Genomic DNA, 21,690 nt, shown 5'->3' with positions numbered 1-21,690 from the left:
GATGTAAATAACATATTTTTTTCTTCCAAAAATGAATTAGCCATTAGACATACAATACAATTACATAGATACATATTTTCAATACCGCACATTCAATCTGCCAAAAAAGTAATGATTACAAAGCCAACAAAGATGCTGCCATATATATATAGAGAGATGTATGTACAATGATTATAGCATTCATAATTGCACTATGCCTCAATAAAATGTAAATTACAGGCTTATGTTTTAGGGAACTGTTACAAAAAAATCTATATACTCAAAATGGGTATGAGGAGTTGCGAACCACAGGTGCCAATCAGAAACAAGAAGGGCTTACTTTGGTACAAATTGAACATCAACACTCTGCCCTTTTTACGGAGGAGTTAGCCAAATTTATTCTCCACTGCTACTGAACTACAATAGTCAGGCAGCCGGGCTGTGATTGGACAATTAAAAAGACACAGCTGGAATGTGACTGGCTAGTCTGCAGGCCAGGAGGGGGAGGGGCTCGCAGCCACGCACGCTGTTGTGATTGGACAGTTCGAAGCAGTTCAGCGCGCTGGGTGGCTGCCCCCCCTCTGTCAGCCTGCTAACTAACTGTAGTTTAAGTCAGTCCAAGCAGTGGGGGGTGGGGGAGGAATACCGTTGTCTGTGTTGAATACTTCAGAACCGCAGAAGTCAGTTGGTCAATCATTAAGTCGGTCGGTCAGTCAGTCAGTCTGCTCCTGTGTTCCATTCATTAGCCCCGCCCTTTCCCGTCCTCAACACTTCTCATCAAAGCAGTAAACAGCGCAAAGTGGAGTCTGGTGCTTGAGTTGTTTTGGCATTTGGCAATAAATATACATATTACCATAATAAAAAGCGTAAATGTGGCACAGATGAACATAATCATTTAACAACATTGTCTCATAAATTATTACGTCCTCAACTCCCCTCCCTCTATGTAAAGCGACCGCCATGACAGAAGCTCTAGTCGCTCTTCTCTCTCCAACAGGCAGGGCTTCCTCTCCAGCGGAAAGCTCATAAAAAGCACTTTTCTTTTTAAAGCCAATTTCTCTCACACTCCTCAACTCATTTGTTATGTAGTTGCTGGAGAGCTGTCCAGTGACCATCGCTCAGCACAGGACTCAGGCTTTTTTCCCCCAAACTGTAACTGTGGCAGCTCAGAGGAATTCACTATCACTAGATGGTACCAAAGTCAATGCACTGTAGTAATAATAATAATGGTAAATGTGAATCAATATCAAATCAATATCAAATAATTTAAAAATCACAGTTTATACCTATATATTAAGAGACCTGCCAATCAGTCCTTCAGAGGAAAACGGAAGCCTGTAATATAATTTCCTGCGGGGCAAAGGAGTAAACGCCCACAGCACAGCTTCGGAATGGACTGACAGGTAAGGAGGAGGGTCAAAAGGAATGAAAACCTTTCTTTTCTTTTTTTTTTTACAAAAAGGCAGAAGGGAGGGAGCACCTTGCATTCGTTCCGGCTCTGATGCATCAGACAGACTGACAGACAGACAGACAAACCCCCCAGCCCTCGAGTGCACAAACTACTTTCTTTCTTTCTTTCTTAACAAAAAAAAATGCGCAAAGCCTAAAAATGAGGATCGCTGCTGTAAATACTCAACAGCAACCCCCCCCCACCCCACTCCTGTCCCAGTCCTGCCCCCCTCCCTATATTTTATCAACTCCTTAAATAGTAAGATAACATTTACTTTGCTCACCCCTTGGGGACCAAGGGGCCAACAAATGGCAAATAAATTAGTATTATGCAACCATTAGATTTTTTTTTTCTCAGATCTTTTTTTCATGTGTGTATATGATTTATCTTTTCACAGATTGCGACAGTCAGTCAGTGTGTTGAGGGCCATTCTGCCGGCGCGCCCGGCCCCGCTCCGCTCCGCTCTGCCTCCACTACACCAGGTTGTACTCCTTTAAGTTGAGCTGCAGGATGGTGTCTTTGACGGCCGCAAAGACGAAGCGGATGTTCTCTGTGTCGGTGGCACAGGTGAAGTGGGAGTAGATGATCTTATCGCTGTCTGGGTTCAGGTCCACGAACATCTTGAGGATAAACTCTCGCCCTGCTTGGGCGTCCCTCTGGGGACCTGGGAGGGGGGCAGATGATACTCCATCATTACATCTGGTATAGAGTACCATGTGTTCTTTTATTATAAAAGTCTGCTTTCTAAGACAGAGTACAGCGAAGACCTGGCAGGGCAAAGACGCACCATATAAAACAGTAAGTTCCCTATTCATTCAGCGCCGGCGGCCCACCACAAGAAGACAAAATAGCTAATGATCAGGACACTCATCTATCTATTATCATAGGTCAATGGTTTTCAATTTCTATTCTAAGGGAACCGATTTTCCAAAATACCTTCTCTCAGGACACAATTCTTATTTCTGCAGGCAAGTGCAGGCTAATCTAATGAAAAAATAATAATATTTCTCAGGCTACTAACAGTATTAAACTTCAGGGAATTAGGTACATTTTCGAACATAATATAGTCAGATGAACATCAGGTACCAATTTAGACTTTGTAGGGAGATTTGTCCTGGGGTGCAAACTAGCAAACCTCCCAACATTGGGGCTATGAAAAATGCGCACTGATGCCTTCTTTCCCTTTGGGCTTGGTTTGGACAGAGATGCTTTCGGGTTTGGGTTGGCACCCACTGTGCTGCTGTTACTCACCATCATACTCTGGGAAGTAGTCGACCAGGTGAGAGTACATGATCTTCTCCTCCAGCAGGTCCTTCTTGTTGAGGAACAGGATGACTGAGGAGTTCTGGAACCAGGGGTAAGTGATTATCGTCCTAAACAGCGCTTTACTCTCCTCCATCCGGTTCTGCAGGGAGAGCGTGCGTGTGTGTGTGTGTGTGTGAGAGGGAGAGAGAGGGAGGGAGGGAGAGGTTAAGTGAGGGAGGGAGAGAGAGAGAGAAAGAGAGAGAGAGAGAGAGAGAGAAATTAATCACTTAATTAAACCACACTCTTTCACACTCATTAAGTACAGGTTTTAATAAACCTTTTACAGCACTAGAGGGAGAGCACTAAGGATGAGCGAGAAGGGCAGCCATGTCACCTTCAAGGGTTTAATTTCTCCCTTGTGCTTGATTTCAGTGTTTAATTGAACAAAACAACCGCTTTGAAACCAAGCCTTGGACATCATTACATTGCAAGTACTGTGGTGTATTAGCAGTACTACATAGTGTCTAATAAAAGCTGTTAAATGACAATAGACTACAGAGGACATGCAGCTGGCCAGTCTCCCCTCTTCCACAGTGCTGTTAAACATCCAAATCACAGATGTTGTAATGGTTTTCCTGCAGGTTGCAGGCCTCCAGTGAGACACACACACACACACACCCACATACGCATACAGTTTAACACACAGCCACAAATGGTATGTCCTCTTAAGAAGTGGATGTGGCCGGAGGCGGTATTCAAAACAGCTGGCTGATCATTTACAAATGCTTTCCAAGGGAAAGAGAGGTGGAGCAGGGCCAGGCAGGGGGAGAGTCTTATTTCCATTGTTTTAAATCAGGACAAGCTTTTCACCTTCAGAGCCACCGGGACAGACAACACAAGCACCGCAGAACTCTGTCCGCTCTGGTTTGACCAATGTGACCAATTCATCAGAAGAAACAATAAAGCATTCTGACAACTATGATCAGTTTTGAAAATGTAAAACTAAGCATAATGTCAAAAACAAAAGCACTTACGGTAGTTTTAGTTGATTGAATTTACTCAATCTTAGTTCATCAAATTAACGAAAGAAGCTAATCAGAGTTCTGTGTGTGTGTGTGTGTGTGTGTGTGTGTGTGTGAGAGCATTAATCCTAAGCCCAGGCCACTCACCTCGTTGTCTGATTCCACCAAAACCTGGTCGTACTCGCTGAGCGCCACCAGGAACATGATGGAGGTGACGTTCTCAAAGCAGTGGATCCACTTCCTCCTCTCTGACCTCTGACCCCCCACATCCACCATCCTGCCATGGAGAGAGAGAGAGTCAGTACTTTTTTAGCTTGTAGTTCTGTTTAAATGTCCTCAAGCATTAAGCCTTGTTTACATTTTTTTCCACAGCAGAAGGTCAAAGGTGAGTCAAATGTCATGAACCATTGTGAACCAGTCGGCTGGCATGTTGGGTGCATCTTCTCTCACGTTCACCAGTTTAAGAAGCTCACCCGGAGGCACAGTGAGGGATTCATTAAAAACTCATCAACTGAGCGCCATCTACTGTTGTATTTCCCTCTCTACACTTTGCATTCTCCCTTGATAACAAACCACGCCTATGACAGATTGGCAGAAGTACACAGCTGCTTTCAGTTTCTAAAGTAAATGTGAATAGAATTTGCAGAACTAGGTATGGACAAGAAAGAGGAAAAAGCCAAAGACATCGAACAAAGAATTTATTTAATAAACAGACACGCACAGGAGAAAAAAGGCTTTGAAAGGAAAGGAGATCCAGCTGATGATTCACAAGCTAGATATTTTACATGAATCACGTCAAGGACAAATAACTGTAAATCTACAGGTGAAGTTCTGCAGGTGGAAATGGGTACTTTGTGGTTCTAGTGGTGGAAACAGCTCTTGCGCTCTGAGCAATTTACCTCTATGGAATGCATTTAGAACGTGAAACATCCATCCCCTTATTCTGCTTCCCTTGCATTATCATGTGAATATAATGCTCAGCAGGTCAAAGGGGCAGTCTAGGGTAACTTTAATGTAGCATGACTAATTTTCAAACAGTTTGCAAGTTGCTGTAACACTATGGGGAGCTGTAAACAGTAGTGGAAGATACTCATGCTATATAGCATGTCTGTGTAATCTGTAATAAGAAAAGCATGTATACATCAAGGCAAATTCCTCATACATGTAATGCACTTAGCCAGTGAAAGTGATTCTGATATCTATGGAAATACCCTAAAAGTGACTCATGTTACCCATTAAAATGCCTCCATTTAAAATTCTACTTAAGTGAAAGTATGGTCAAGAAAGGGGAATCTGCTACAAAATGTACTAAAGCATCAATAGTGAAACTGCATGGTCAATATGCTGTTCTCATTTCAGTGCTTCAAGCTGAAGTAGGAAAGTGCATCATTATGGAGAGATCATTTTTTATGTGAGGCTCAAAGTAGCTACAGTATCTACATGTTCTTGCTGTAGAGTATAAAGTTGGGATATTGCAGTTCAAAGTAGCAGAGTGAAAGTATCAAGTATCTTTTTAAAATTAAATAATTACAACTCAGGATTCCTACTCACTTCTTCACTTAAGATTCTGGTCAGGCCACAATGCTTTATAGCTGAAGAGAGTGGGTCGATAACTACATAAAATGTGTAATCATATGTATATCAGGGCTGAACAACAATATATCCTCTGACTTTTCCACAATTTTTGTACAAGATTTTTCACAACCTTTTTTCAAATTATCATTTAATTTTCTGTGCTTTCCAAGACTTTCCAGACCTGCACAGGCACCACGACAACTGCAAAGTAGTTGTAAAGTGCAAGTGCCTAGAATGGTATTTTTTCACTTTCTAACCCTGAATATACTGTGCTCACCTGAAAATGACGCTCTGCAGGTCGAAGGGGTATTCGATGATGCCCGTGGTCGGGACTCGAACCCTCAACACGTCCTGCTGGGTGGGAAGGTAGGCTGGTTCAGCGATCCGGTCCAACGCGTTCAGGTAACTACAGAGGCAGAGGATGGAAATGAGTTAGGGTGTCTACATATTTCCCATCAGGGAAGCCGATCCAAATAGCGCTTCACTTCACACTGGACATGACATCAGTGGGTCACACTTTGACATACTGTAGATATGCGTCAGGTCATATTATCACAAGTTATTCTTGTTATACATTTTTTAGAACTTTAAAATTGTTTAAAGAAAAGTGATTTTGTAAAAAAAAAAAAAGTAGATGTCAGTGTGCAGGATTGATTGATTGAGTTGATGATGAAAGGTTTAGAAAGCCATTTTGGACGCAACTCTCTCTTAAGAAATTAATTGCAGCCTCTGCGATTTGGAAATTGCAGAAGTTCATATTGCGATTTTGATTTTTTCAATTAATTATTCAGCTCTAGTTGCTGACTTTTTAAAATCCTTATATTTGAACTTATAGCTTACATTTAGAAAACGATTGCTTGAGATTTCTACCAAGACTGGGTTCAATTCATATTCAACTCAGTTTAAGATGCTGATTCTGAATGCATTGTGTTCACTTTCTAAATTAACTGATATGAACGTGCGTTGCCTCTTAGCCCTGATTTTGACATTTGCTTCCGTTGTGCTCTTTCCCATTCTACTCACTATTTGGTGGAGTCTGAGAGTTGGTATTCCCTCCTTCTATCATAGCACTCCTGGATGCCCGGGTCGTTCCATAAGCTCTTGATTGCATCTACATAAGGATTCTCAAACATGGAGACCTTCTCTACGTCCACCTCCCTCATGATGTTGGCGTTGCCCTGGGGGAAGAAAGGAGGAGAGGAGGAGAACAGCGGTGACTTATTGAGAATCACGTCTTCAGTCAGCAGTGCCAAACAAGAGTACCAATAAATATAAGACTTCACTTTCTGCCAACTTTGACAACACAGAGAACTTTTGATATTCTAGAAAAATCAACAGCAGCTGTCTAAGACAATCAGCACACAGGTTATGTAATATGCAGTCCTAATTATCAATGGCCTTTTTAATCACTTGCAGATTCTACATCCAGCAATTTCTTTACACCCCCAGGCTCTAGCATGGACCTAATATCTGAAGCCCAAATCCTGGTGGGCCTATTAAGGGGAAATTTTTTTTTGGTCGCCCCAGATTCCCATTTAGAATTCTCCTGTGTCCCATGACAAGAGATGTAGACAGACATGCGCCCGCTCCTGAATGTTGAAACAGTTTGTTTTTCACATACTGGCAGTATACAGTATAGTTACTATGGATTATACTTAATGTTAGCATTGTGTATGTGCTGAACAGATATAGTTTCGTCATTGCAGTTTTCAGACAGCCATGTTAGCTCCACAATCTTAACCCATGGACTTTTTGGTTCTTGTCATTCTATTCCCACTGATTTGTTTCACCACAGCAATATAATCAAGGATATTGCAACATATTTGCATTTAGGAATGAATTCGATTCTTACCCACAGTTAGGATTTTGGATATTACAGATTCATCGTAATTAGCAAAATTCTTAAATGTGGCAGCCAGATTTTAGGACATCCAGTAGGGTATATTGGCAGGTCGACGGGCAGCTATTATCATAAAATAAAACTATTATTATATAACTACTATGTTATATTTCAGCCACTACATTTTCCACTAAAACTGCAAACTAATTTTAACATATATATGGTCATAAAGCATGATAGAATTTAAACTTTATGTAACCAATATCAACCAAAGATTCAGACATGTCTACAGAGCTACTGCATCAACTTTACTGAAGCATATAAAAAGTTACATTTTTGTTGACCCCTCACTGCAGACATTAAAGTAAAAACCAATGACGTCTCATTTTCACCTTCTGAGATCTGTTACGATGGGTAAGTAAGGATTTATTCTCTAATGTGGCTCCTGGTCCCATGTCAGCACCGTGGTTTGTTTATACTTGCAAAACCTGACACAACTTTTTTTTTTCCGACACGCTCTTACTCATCATTACATCATGAGAATGGAAAACAAACAAGCGGAAAACAAGTGACAGCACAGGTATAGGTGTAAACCCCTCTTTCTTCTTACCCTGTCATTCATCTGTGTTTCAGCCAATAATGATAACAGTTGTAAATTAGGCAGAATGGGTCTCTGACTACCATTTTTATGCAGGTAACCAGTAATCTGTAACTGGGGACATCTTGAAATCAACATTTGAACCTTATGTTCTTCAAGATCCACTTTCACGGGTGGACTTGATGAGCCAAGCCTACAATCTTGAAATTTACAGTAAATGAGGGGAGAGAGTGTAAGCATGACTGAACATTTTCATTTTCATTTCCTTTCAAATTTCCTTTCATTTCCTGGATTCTTTTCTCCTAGCTACTTCACATTGTAGCTCCATGTATATCAAAGCATGGGGAAGGTGGTTACAAAACATAACAAGCATTTGCTATTTCCACAGCATTGTAGTACATTACTCTAGGGATACCCAGTAGTCAAAATACCTCCCATCACACACACACACACACACACACACACACACACACACAAACCCCAAAACAATAAGAATGAATGTGCAGTAAGAAGAGTAATGGATGACTTTGTTTGTTTTTTAAACAGGAACAATGCTATTTCTTTATAGAGCACTGCACCCAAGCATCTCTCTAAGGAGAATCTGGAGCTACACTGACACTCCCCTAAAAAACAATGCAACATCTCAAAGTAAAGAGCAACAATACACTTCAGTCACAATCCTGCCATATTAGTTAACTGACAACATGGGCTGGCGGAAATCAAAAGCCGCTCTTTATTGCAGTCTCTGACTTGGAGACGGAGGACAAACATGACTTTGAATACTGAAATAATCAAAGCAATAGATGGAACACACTATCATAACGACACTGCCATTATTGTATAGTGAAATGAATGGGGGTGAATGACTGGTCTACTTCTTTTGATTTATGTTCATAGCAATGAAAGAAAACAATGCTGCCAAAATAAATTTTACTTTAACTGAATATTGATTATTTTTTTAGTTAATTTCTTAGCACTTCCTGATTAGATGGGTCTTTGGAGACATGTGTCACTCAAACTAAGCTCTCTAATTGTGAAAAAACTTGTTACTTGATGATAAAATCTAAATATTCTAAAACACAATTACATATACAATCATTTTGCATAGCATTACTATTTTTTAAATCTAATTTTTATCTTTATTTATTTATATCTGTTGTGCGCCCTAATCCTAACATCCCAAGTATAAAAACAAAAATGGTGGTGAATAATGTATCATCCCCTCCCACCCAAATCTCCATAAAACTTCACACTGCAATCAGCCCACTGAGCAATTTTATGTTGATTGTTGTTTAAAACACATTGAAACAGTTATAGATGTCTAGGCTAAAATGAGGCTACATAGGGTTTAAAAGTTTAGTAGACGTCTACATCATAGACTATGTCTTCTGGGCTAAAAGACAGAAATAAAGCATTATCTTGTATATATGGACTTCTCTGGAGCATATTTTTGATATTTAAAGCTGTTTATGCACTGTTTAAATAATGTGTTTACTGCTTGGTCTAAAACTGGGCTATAGCCGCGATGTTGAAATGACGTCTATAGCTCAGTGGGAGCGTACCGACTGGCTGTGGCCGGGCAGGGAAGAGCCAGAGCCACATGGTCAGCTGTCACCTCAAATGGTCTGATTTATGAAAAGCCCTGCCGAGGTGACAACTCCTACGCTCCGCTTCCTTTCATTTGTCACTCTCACAGGGAACAAACTGCGAGTAAGAGGTCACTGTAACAGCTCCCAAAGCTGTGAGTGCAAGGGCAACTTTCTCATTCAGTGAAAAACAGAGCTGAGGAAGTAATAGTTACTGAAAGCGAGGTCAAATTTGGGTGAGTGGTCTCAGCTGATGTGTGACCTGCCGTTGCATAAGATGGGCCTCTTCTGTGTGTGTGCATACGTGCATTTGTGTGTGCATTTGTGCGCAGAGGCACACACCCAAAACCAAATACACACAGGGTGTGATGGAGGGTCGGAGTGGTTTAAGGACACAGGAAGCGTCAAAAAGGACAGGAAATGATGATGGATGTCTGCTCCAAATAAGATAGACCGTAATCTAAAAATACACACGCATGCTGTGGCCACTTTCTAAGCATGTTTCCCACTGTTTCCCAAACCATTTGTCACCCACCCTACCCCAATCTTCACCCCCGGCTTTCACTTGATGTCACAGCGCATTTTTCAGCAGCTATTTTATGTCAGTCTTGGTAAATACTTTGTTTAATTCAATTGGGGATTCAAAATGGCTTGAGTGAAAGGATCCCATCTACCTTGTTGTGCTCATATTTGTAGGGGATCTTGAGCGTCTCCATGGCTCGGATCATGGACTGCATGGCTGTGAAGATGTTCTGGTAGACCAGTTTGGTGAAGCCCCTCTTGTCCTCCTCCGAGTATCCCGTGCCGTGGATGATCCTCATCTGTTTGATGAAAGTGCTCTTCCCACTCTCCCCAGTACCTGGGAAAACAGACAAATGAACGGACACGGTTTATTTATTTAGAAGGTTTGTGAGGCTTCATTAACTTTTTTTAACGCAGGAACTAAATGACAAATTTAATCTCTTGTCCTGGCATCCAAGCTCCTTAAAAAGAGGTATCAAGTACGACTTTTATCAACCTCTATAGCTGACCAAAGAATTGCAACAATGGACAGAAATTTAAAAGCCACATTTTCACAATAGAGCGAGTATTTAGCAAATCAGCTAATTAAAGCAGAGATCCAACAGAAACATCTGAAATAATACTGTACTGCTTCGTCATTTGCTTTTTAGGCTTGAGAGCAAAATGTGTTGTGACACCAGTCGTTGCCTCCCAGCACCGCCTTCCATCTTTAAGCGGTTGCAGAATGCAGAATAGAGAGTACGAGCCGGACCGCAAAGTGAGTTTTTGAAAGCCAGAAATCTCAGCGCCTGGCACAGTAATCAGTGAGTCATTAGTATTGATCCAACAACCCAATCAAACCACCGCTAATATACAGTATTATGGTCATTTTGTGCTATGGGACAGTGAAAATCTACTTAATGCACCTTTAAAACATACTGGTATTCTTGCGTTGCGGAGTCCAACCAGAACCCAGGTTCCACAGTAAGGTTGGTCCAGTAAGACACTGAAATGGGCCAGCTGATTGGTCAGTCACTGGCCCAAAAAAAGTTTCTGGTCTTACTATTTGTCACCCAGTGATAAGCCCATTATCTTCGACTCACTGCTCTGCCACTGGCATATTCCCCTCTATTCTCCTCTCTGTTGAGCTTTTTCTAACCAATCAGACTGGACGCCACCTCACAGTGAGTCAGGGATCAGAGTGTGTGGAGCGGCCATGGCGGTGGCTACTTCAAATTACAAAGCCAAAACAAAAAGGATGTTTTGTCATGGAAGTGACAATTTCCTTGGGTTGAACGTAATGAATCAATCCCCACATTGTTTTGTACTGTTTGTCAACCATTTCCACGTGAGGGGGAATCAAGCTGGCTCATTTTCAAAGGCCCCCGACAATTACAGCAACCACACCCTCAATACCCATGACAAGAGCGAGCAGCACCTATAGCCTGTAGGTTGGAAAAGCTGGCAACGTCTCATCAGGTCCCATTAATATACTGGCAAGGTAGATGAATGAAGAGACTTAGTGGAAAATCATTCCTTGTGTACAGCCAAAACCCTTCAGGCTTTCCAAAACTGGCTCCTAGGTGGTTAAAAGTAAAACGGTGCAACCCCTGAACACGTGGATTTGACAGTTTTAAGGAATCAAAATGCAAGTGAAACGCATGTGTGTATGAGGATGAGGAGACTTTTCCTGAGGAAAAAAAAGCTGAATCATGGCTTTTAACGCACAACATCCTGTCTTGGAAGACACATGCATGAGCCCACATAAACAAAGGCACACATGCACACACACACACGTATGCATGCACAAACACACACACACACGCACACACACACACACTCTCTCACAACGATATTATGTGGTATCTGCTTTCCTCTCAGCTCCTTAGTTTGCTTGGTCTGGTGGCGGACCAACAACAACATCTCTCTTCTCTGTGGTGACAGGAACTATTTGGGTGTGAAGAGCTGGAGGCTGGAGTTTCTTTTTGGTTCATTGAGAACGTTGGCAGACCAATTCAGCAGTCTAACTTTACCTCACCTCTAACTCCAAAAGGACTTTGGCAGGAAGGTGTGTGTGTGTGTGTGTGTGTGTGTGTGTCTGTAGTCAAGGAACCTGCCTGTGTGTGCTGCATTCCAGTGTAACCTACAGACTGTTTAAGGGTTTGTGTGTGTTGCACTCCTTCGTATCCCACAAACTCTATTTTAGCCAAATGTGACACTCTACTTTGGGCCCAAAACACAACTTAGCATACTTAGATATGTTTAGAAGTCAACAGCAGTTGGCTACTTAACAATATACTGTATATATGAACTATAAGCTCAATGTGAAAGAGCTTGTAATTGTGAGCTTGCCTGTGCTGAGCAGGGAAGGTAGCTGAGGGAAATATTAGCACTCCCTAATTATTAACACCTCCCTAAAAAAAAAACGACCCTTGATGTGCTCTTGTGCAAGGCACTTAACCCTGGAATGAAATCTTATTTACAATTTAAATTCTTTTAGCTGCATGAAAAAATATGAAAATATATTCTTCTATCACTGTTTTTTTTCCATTATAACTGTTTGGTGGACGGGATAGTTTGGAACTAAATGGAAGTTTGGATAAACTAATTTACCAAAGTTACTAAATTATTTGACATAATACATTAATAGCTTCCTTGATTTTCAATTCAGTGAAATTATAATTTTAATGCAGGAGGTTGTTAGAGTTATTCAAATATTTACTTCTTGCCAGGGCTATTAACTAGAATTGAACTAACCTTGTCAAATGAATGTCAAATAAAAATACACTTTGGCTAGTTTCATACAGGAAAAGTTTAACAATTAGTAATCTCAACAACTTAATTAACTATGCCAGTGGGACAGTCACAAAGGATCTGGTTTCTACTCTGTGTGGCACAGTTCTGCTCTCCTCATGGCTGTGGAAATTGAGAGAAAATCATTTCCCCCTGTATAGGCAGTCAGAAGATGACTGTGCCACAAAGAGTTTACAAAAAATCAGCCTTAGAGACCTTTCTGATCAGAATCAGCTTTAATTTCCCAAGTGCAATGGGTGCACAAGGAATTTGACCTGGTTAATTGGTGCTGACACACTGCAATCCACATATACAATACAGAATCAGATTGCACCGAATTTTGGGACAGCTGAGTCTACTTTAAAAGATGAGAGTGTGTGGAGGAAGCGTTTCCTCTGGGGATCCACTTTTTCAGGAAAAATGTCCTCATAGAATTAACCCTAATTTATGAGCTACTATCCTACAAGTCTACAGTATTTTATTCACGCTGTCTCACATTGCAGGAGTGTGGAAAGGTTACAGCTACATGGCATAGCCAGCCAGCAGCCGCATGCAACATAAGAAACAGTCATTCAAGATTCTTGAGACACTGAAGACAACAGTTTCTCCAAAGCAATTTAGAGACCCATGAACCACATCTGGGTCCTGATGGTCTCTGGTCAAACAGACGGCACAGAGAGTTCAGCAGTGACATCACTGAGAGAGAGAAAGAGAGAGAGAGAGAGAAAGAGAGAGACAGAGAGAGAGAGAGAGACAGAGAGACAGAGAGAGACACAGAGAGAGAGAGACAGAGAGAGAGACAGAGAGAGAGAGAAAGAGAGAGAGACAGAGAGAGACACAGAGAGAGAGAGACAGAGACAGAGAGTATACTAGGTGTGTGATATATGCACATATAACCATGTTTGTGTGTGTGTGTTTGTGTATGTGTGTGCATGTGTGTGTGTGTGTATGGGGGCCATCAGAGCCTGTTGAGTCACCAGATGTGTAAGGGGGTGAAGGGTGTGTGTCTGTCAGTGTGTGCCATCCCCTTAATGAGGGGAAATCACACTCTGAAGATCTGAGACAGAACATAGAATAAATCTGAACTTGAAGCAGCGTTGAGCAATTGAAAGTGTTGAATGATCTTTCATACAGCTAGCTCTAATCAGGGCTGAGTGAAAAAACAAAATCAATACAGCAATACATTGGGATTTTATTTTGTGATTCAGAATCGACTCTGATATTGATACATCCATTGCTTTACACAGGAGCAGGTTTTGTTTCTCACTTTTATAAAGAACCCCGCTCCTGTAGGTGTCACCGCCAGCACCAGCATCTCAAGGCACAACACAAAGAACTGACATGAACTCAATATAAAAGCAACGTTAAAATACTGTGGTACACACATGTACCTTACCAGACACCAGTCAGGTGCTATCCAACAGTCTGTGGTTGAATCTGAAGGAACTGAAAGTTGGGCCTATTCGGTGCGTATGTTTCCATGTTGTTAGTTCCAAGTTATTAACACTGGCACACAGAAGTTTTTTCTAAAAATTAAAAATCTGTTTTTGGCTCAGTTTGTCAATCAATAATGCACAATATGTCATGGTTGTGACTTTCTGCCTTTGTTCATTGTCTAGGTTTTGTATTTCTTTGTGTATTATGTTTCCCTGTCTAGTTATTTTAGTTCTACATGTACCATGTTTCCTGTCTGCCCCAGCTGTGTCTCATTTGTAATCACCCCCCATGTGTATATTAGTCTTGTTTCCCAGTCAGTCTTGGTCGGATCATTGCTTTCTGTTACATGTGTCAGTTTATGTGTGAAGAGCTCTCGTCTTTGGTTTCCTGTGTCACCTGCAACCTGTTACATTAAACACCCAGTCTCTGGGTTTAATCACCACCTGCCTCGCTGTCCTGCATTTGGGTCCTCACCACACCTCCACGTAACACAATAATGTATCACATTATGAAAAAGATACACTGTATAGTTATATAGTATCAATTCCCTGCAAATGCCAGTCACACTGTATAAAACATTGGTATTGTGTGAAGAACTGAATCATACTGTACTGTACTGTAACCCGTTGTATCAAAATGAAGATACAACAACAAAATGAAGGTCCTTGATAATTCCCAGCTCTTGTAATAATGGCTCTGTAGCATCCTGGCTGTAGAAGTCATTAGCCGTCATATGAGGAAATTTTGCTCTATAATTCAGCACTTTCTATTGTTGTTTTCTGTAACTACAGTACACATTCCATAATACAAGTTCATATCTATTCAACATGTTCTCAGATGTTTGGAGTCATCTCACCTCTGATTGTGTATGTGTATGTGTGGGTGTATGTGTATGTGTGTGAAGGGGGACAGGCATCATAAACTAGGTCCGATGTCACTAGAGGATTGGAGCCGGTCTGTGCCACTTTTCTAATTGTTAATTTAGCAGATGAAAGAGACAAGCCTGACAATTAACTGCCGAGAGACGTTTGAGACCTCAATGCTAAACAAATATCAGGGTCAGACAGAGAAAATCAGAGGTACAACTATACATATAAATTACTAGATATCTCTTTCTCTCACTTTTTATTTGATAAACTGTATTTAATGGAGGGTTGGCCAGCTAGCATGGCACCACAGGAGCAGGTACTACGGGGTAATGAATCTTGCTCAAGGGCATTTCGACAGGTTTGGCCTCATGGGGATAAAACCTGGTCCCTCCAGGTGGGGGACGACCTCGCTTAGCACTACAACAAACCTGCTGTCCCTTAAGCTTAACTTTGAATAAACTTTTGGGTGTATTCAACATAACAAGCTACTAAAACATATTGTCAGCTTCAGAGACCCTATATTGTGATCATCTGCTCCTTGTGTGTGTGTGTGTGTGTTAGTAGTCAATATTATAAATCACTATAATATTATAAATGAGATCTTGTAGCAGCTCTAATCCTGGCTGGTTGACACGCATGTAAACCTGTCCCGCTTGGAGCTTGGTAAAATAGACAGAAGGTACTCTTTGGAACTATTTTCAGTGGCAGAACATCTCCCTTCCCACGAGACTTTGAGCGTAAATTGTTTTGTTTACACAGGATTTTGCGCTGTTGATTCATTATGGACTTCACTAATGATGGGAGACTGAGACTTTGTTTTCAGAAGTTATGAATCTACAGGCCACAGAATAAAAACCAACACCAATTTTGGCTTACTAAAAGGTTTATCTTCATACTTTGTATAATGCTAGTCACCTATAATTACCTATCTATCTACTGGAGACACAGAGATGATTTTGGTGCGTGTCCTCTTGTCAGATATTGGGTAAGGTAAACAATGGGCCAAACTCCCAAAAAGTCAGTGTAGTCCTTTAAGAAGATTCTTACATACAAGCATGACCTGGCATTTCAGTTACACTGCAGTGTCTTGGATGCTAAATCACAATATAGCCATCAGTTTCATAGAAAACCTTAATTCTTCATTTCCAGTCAAAAACTGTTGTTCCTCCAGAGTGACTTGGAACTCCTTCTAATCTTCCTGCAACCCAGCTTCGGGTCCCGACCCAGTTTCTAAAAAAACAATGTGCTTTTCAGTTTTAACATAGTTTCAGGAGAAGAGACTGATTTAATTAACTAACCTACTTATCATAATTAACACCAACCGGTGCTTTTATGAATCCTATTTCTGTCTAGTTCTTATTTTCCAATCACTTTGTAATCAGTCCCAGTATATACATATATTGCTGCTTAACCCTCTTCCCCATTCATCTGGAGCATCCCATGACTGCATGGGTTTGGATTCTCAGCTCATGTTATGCAGCCACACCTCGCACCTACTTTCCCACCTCACTTTATTTGCCCAAAACTAATAAAACATTTGAAGAGGGTAAATTATTCACTATTACACCAATATTTAACATACTTCGCTTCAAGCAAAGGTCTTAATGATCAAATGTCCATCTCACTTTTGTTTTATGCTGAAAGCCCCCATAACATCTACATTCTTTCACTGGGATAACAGCTGAAATACTGCTTGAACGTACAGGTTTTCAATTGGAATTTAATGGTTTGAATCCCCTGAACAACTAGGAAAAGTTTGGGAGGTGAATGCGATGTGCTCTTCCTCCTTCCTTACCTCAACAACTAGAGTCCAGTGCTCCCAAAGCTACGCTCCTCCACTGAGGCTGCTCAGTAGCTGGGAGTAAGAAACTATGTTTGCACTGGACAGCTTCTAGGTAAAGCGCTGTCTAACCCATCCTTCCACTGCAACAACTTATCCAAACTGTCGCTAGTTATGTATTCTCGACGAGCTAAATAAGGGTTAACTTTCATACCTCTCTCTTATTCATTTACTAAGCCTAATGAATATAAGAAGCACAAGGAGAATGGATTAAAAGCTTGCAAAGTTTTGTAAACTTGTTCAGTTTTGGTGTGTTGCGTGTGCAGTCCCCAGGGACACAAAGCAATTAGTGAGTTTGAAAGACTATAAAAATAGTTTAAAAGATTGGAAATTTTGTGACAAAGCAAGTATTAAATATGGACAGTTTGAAGAATTGAAAAAAAACTTCTAAGCTTTTTTGTGTTGTGTGTGTGCCTGACGGCATGAAGTCCTCAGGGACACAAAGCAATTAGCGAGTTTGAGAACCCTCAATACGCTGATAGCATATAGGTTAATGGAGCCATATAGTGCATGCACAACTTCCTCCAGTTAACTCGACCGCTATTAGTGGGAGTGGTAAGAGTCTATACGAAATGTACATACACAAATTGGCACACACACACACCCTCTCACTGTTAATTCAGAGTGTGTATGAGTTCGTATAATCGATGTGCACTTGCCTCGCTGAAAAAATGGTTGACTTGGCAATAATTGTTTTGTGAGCTCAGGCATGTGGATGTTGGTGTGTGTATGAGGGTCTATCTCCTGTCCATCAGGGTCAATTAGGTGTGTTATCCTGGTTTAGCCTAGACCACGTCCTATCACATCTCCTATCTATGCTCTGGTCAGACTCAGCCTCGTCATGCCACTACACAAATCATTCCCATGATCCCTCAGGACAACATCACACAGAAGGAGGGAGCCACTGCAGAAATGGGCTAAGTGGATGTAGAATACATGCTCTGTTCGAAAACTATACTCATGCATGCTGAATGGAGTGGTATCTATTCCATGCTAATCATGCTACATACATTCAGTAGGGCTTTGTGCAATTTTGATCACACAAAATGAAAGTGATGTGTGTCACAATGTTGCCTGCTATGGATACATTTTAACTTTACTCATACTGTTACATTACAGGAAGCTTCGTACCCTACAACTCGCTGTGTCAAATCTTCCCTGGGACTGCATATTCGAAGACAGTAATTGTACACATCCGGTCATTTAGAAGCATAAGTGTGCTACTAAACCACTTAGAAATCCTGTATACTGAAAAGGCCTACCGATTAGCAGCTACTACACACATAGAATGACTGTTGAATATGAATCATAATCACAGCCTCTTTGGTTTGGGCCTTCAATTTCATTGTATCACATGAGACGAGTACATATTAATTGAATAAATATGTCCTCTCTTGGCCCATTTTGTGCACTAGAGTGCAGGGTTTGAGCTGCACAAACAAGACACACACACACACCATCAAACACAGACTTTTTGGTTTGAGTCTCTGACTGAGTTTACATGTTTGCATAAGTAGCTGGGTATTAAGAGATTAGGGAGCAACACTGAATGATTAGTCCATATTTAACAAGGGAGGTGGCGGTCAGCTCCCGAAAATCTTGTTACAGGGGATTCATTTCATTTGTACTAACAAGAGGGAAAGGGGGAAACCTCCCTCCTTCACCCCCTTCACCCCCTTAAAACATCCTTCAGGTGGCAAAAGCCTCGGTCGCAGTTTGCCTGCATGCCTCTTTCACAGGATACTTTGGATGACGGGATGTAAAAGGTCCCAAGCCTGCTCTCAGACCCTCCCCTCCCATGCATTTTGAAAAGTCGGGAGGACACAGAATTAGGATAAGAGGTTTCCGGCACCACTCTCCACAACCACGGTCATCACATCAAATGGGCTATTCGTTCAAAATCTAATAAAGGGGATGGTGAGTAGATGACTTGTTGTTTTCCTCAAATTTCTCCAGTATGACTAACAATGGGTATGTGTTAGAGTGGATTGCCGCCCTCTTTTCACATCCCCCACCCCCTGAAAATGCACAGGTATGATAGTATTACTACCAAGGCATGAAAACAATACTACAACACCTTTGATTATTGATTGGGTCTTAAGACATTACTGATTGAGAAAGTGATACCAGTGGACATGGAGGGATCATCTTGGTGAACTTTTATTGTACCTCTGCTTTGCTTACTGCACGGCTTATTGAATCTGCCGCATGAGGTTTCAATTAGTTTGAGAAACATCAAATGAATGAATGAATGAATTGATGGGATGAATAAGCATACCATCACACACACGCCTTGTGTATTACAGGACACCATGCTCCCACTCCCTATAAACTATAACCCCCCTACTTTGCCCCATGGGCCTATAATATGACCACTGGCAAGGTTGGGTGTTAAGCTGCAATATTCTCTTGATTACTCCCAATAAAACGCTAGACTTTGGCCTAGTCAGTGTCTGACACACACAAACACACACACAGCACCTAAATGGGCCCTCCAGGTCTGCACAGGTTGCGGTTAGGCCGGCAGAAGCATGGGGAGGTTAGGGTTAGGCCCGTAATGTTTGTAGGCTATTGTTTCCTAGACACTGACCGACTGCAGTTATTCAAATCAGGTGGTTTTGGATTGGGACTGATAGGCCTGGCACGGCTACATTTCCTCCCTCTGGTATGCCTGCTGGCCTACCAATCTGTGCACACGACTCATAACACCAAGGTATTTCAACCTCCCACCCCCACCCCAACTTCACTCAGGTGGGCAGCCCATTAAAAGACACCCCCCCCCCCCCACCCCCCACCCCCCACCCCCACCCTCCTCCTCCCCACAGAGGTATTTTCGGGGAGAGGAATTTGGGCTTTGCATCACTCTTCACACACACACACACACACACACACACACACTCCTCTCCCCCCAGCCTTTCTACCCAGCCAGCTTACCGAGAAGCAACAGTTTCAGTTCCCGGCGTGCGTCCCTCTTATCCCGGCGGAGCTGCCTTTCGATCTCGTCGTTGATCCGCCTGGCTTCTTTCGCCTCTTCGCTGAGGCAACACGCCATTATGGATTCCAGGGTCATTCTCTCTCTCTTTATTATTATTTTTTTTAAACGCGCACTTTTCCGCCTTTTGCTTCTACTGATTCATCGAGATTTCAGATGGGTTGGAAAAAATAGAGGCCCTGTGAATGCCAAATAACGTCCTCATACAGGCCTGCTTGTGGTGAAATAGCGCGTGGACGCCCTTATAATAAGCCCGAGCAGCGCATAGATTGTGGGGGAAAGGAAAATTGGATATTTCAGAAATTATTTACCCCCCCCTCCCCCCCCGTTTCGGTTCGCTTTCTGGCCCTCCCGACAGTTTCAAAATAGTGTCCAAAGCGGTTTGAGTTGAATATCTGTGCAATCTTAATTGGTGTAATCTTCTTTTCCTTCTCAATATGATCAACAGATCCTTTTAAGACATATCCTCCGTGCTGCTCTGTGTGATCTCGCTAAGCATTGCCATCCGTGCCCGGCCACCCTCTCTTCAAAGTCTTCAATGTTGTTATTTTTGTCTCGACAATATCCCCGGTGTTCAAGTTATCGTCCGTAGATGAGGGCGGCGGGGAAAATACATGAATAAAGCTGTCCGGTTTATTTCCAATAGCTCGACTCCCGGGCGTGGTAAGGCAGAATATGGCGGACTTTCACTCCAATCCGCTAGGCTGGGATACAGTACAGTTATCTCTCTCTGTCTGCTTAGAAAACCAAGAAAGCCACACATAACATAGCATTTCGCCCGGGCCGTGCGATAGCTACTGCAAAGAAAATATCACCCATTAAGGCTTAAGAAGCGTCAGCGTCCGTGACTCAGTTGTTGGACGAGATAAAAGAAAATAAACGCTGTGTTGTTGCTTTCCCCCCCAGCCAGTCTTCTCCTTTTCCTCAATTCCCTTCATGTATTTTTATTACAGAGGCCATCCACTCCTCCGCTGGCAGGGTGACGTCGGCCTCCCATCGACTAGGGGGGAGTGTCACGTCAAACACACGCCACACATAAGTATTTATACCCCAACCTGTGGAACAGAAAATATGTATATATGTATATAAGAGCAGGTTGAACCCTATATATCAATGGACAGGCATGTACTGCAGGGTAAGCCCACCTAAATTCACTTTGTCCATTTTTTTAGGCTGACATAAAATGCATCCTAGACAGTTGTATCTCACTGATAAGTTATATGAAGATAGTATTTTAAGGGGAAACACATAAATTATTGCTGTTCTGAAAATATACATTTTTGTTTATCTTGGTGTATAATTATAACTGGAGGTCACAGGTAACGCACCTTTTTATTTACCATTACATCATTGTCTATACAGGCAATTCATAGCATTGTTGCCAGTTGCTATGTTCTTGTATTTGTTTACTGTTTGCCAACAGTTTTCTGTCACATAATTCTAATAATAGGCCTACACACAGCAGGGGTGGACTTGGTGATTTGGGGGCCCTGGGCAAATGCAAACATGGGGCCCCCTGAGTTCAACATTCACCCTTTTCAGTCCATCCTTTCAATACATCACCTTCAAGTTGGGGCTGAGCTTAGAGGCAGTAGTGATATTGCTAGCAGCAACACTAGCAACAGTTGATTCTTTGATCAAAAAAGTTGTCATCAAAACCTTTATTTTTCTCTCTTTTGTTTTTCTGCACAGCTTTGCTTCATTACCTCTGCCAAGGAGGTAATGTTTTCACCCGCATATGTGTTTGTCTGTCTGTTAGCAGGATATCTCAAAACGTTGGGCACAGATTTGCACAAACCTTGGCATGAAGGTTGGTTATGGGCCAAGGAAGAACTGATTAACTTTTCATGTTGATTGGCCAAAAGGGAGCGTGGTGGTGGGCGTGGCATATCACCAAAAGGTGCATAACTTCCTTGCATTGTGTTGTCAGGCATGGCAGACATGTGCTCTACTGAGCACATTT

General features: G+C 41.8%; 1 protein-coding gene across 1 annotated transcript; it reads right to left on the bottom strand.

Moving 5' to 3' along the window:
• Positions 1–1,647: 1,647 nt before the first annotated feature.
• Positions 1,648–20,654, bottom strand: LOC139928047 (guanine nucleotide-binding protein G(q) subunit alpha). Its single transcript, XM_071920397.2, has 7 exons — positions 19,670–20,654; positions 9,970–10,154; positions 6,295–6,449; positions 5,549–5,677; positions 3,844–3,973; positions 2,681–2,834; positions 1,648–2,093 (listed from the first exon to the last, which is right to left on the bottom strand). The coding sequence occupies exons 1-7, from the start codon at positions 19,803–19,805 to the stop codon at positions 1,903–1,905; spliced, it is 1,080 nt and encodes a 359-aa protein (XP_071776498.1). The 5' UTR covers positions 19,806–20,654; the 3' UTR covers positions 1,648–1,902.
• Positions 20,655–21,690: the final 1,036 nt, after the last annotated feature.

The sequence above is a fragment of the Centroberyx gerrardi genome, chromosome 8 (genome assembly GCF_048128805.1).
Source record: "Centroberyx gerrardi isolate f3 chromosome 8, fCenGer3.hap1.cur.20231027, whole genome shotgun sequence".
NCBI classification, from domain to species: domain Eukaryota; kingdom Metazoa; phylum Chordata; class Actinopteri; order Beryciformes; family Berycidae; genus Centroberyx; species Centroberyx gerrardi.
This window is presented reverse-complemented; position numbering and strand designations above follow the sequence as displayed.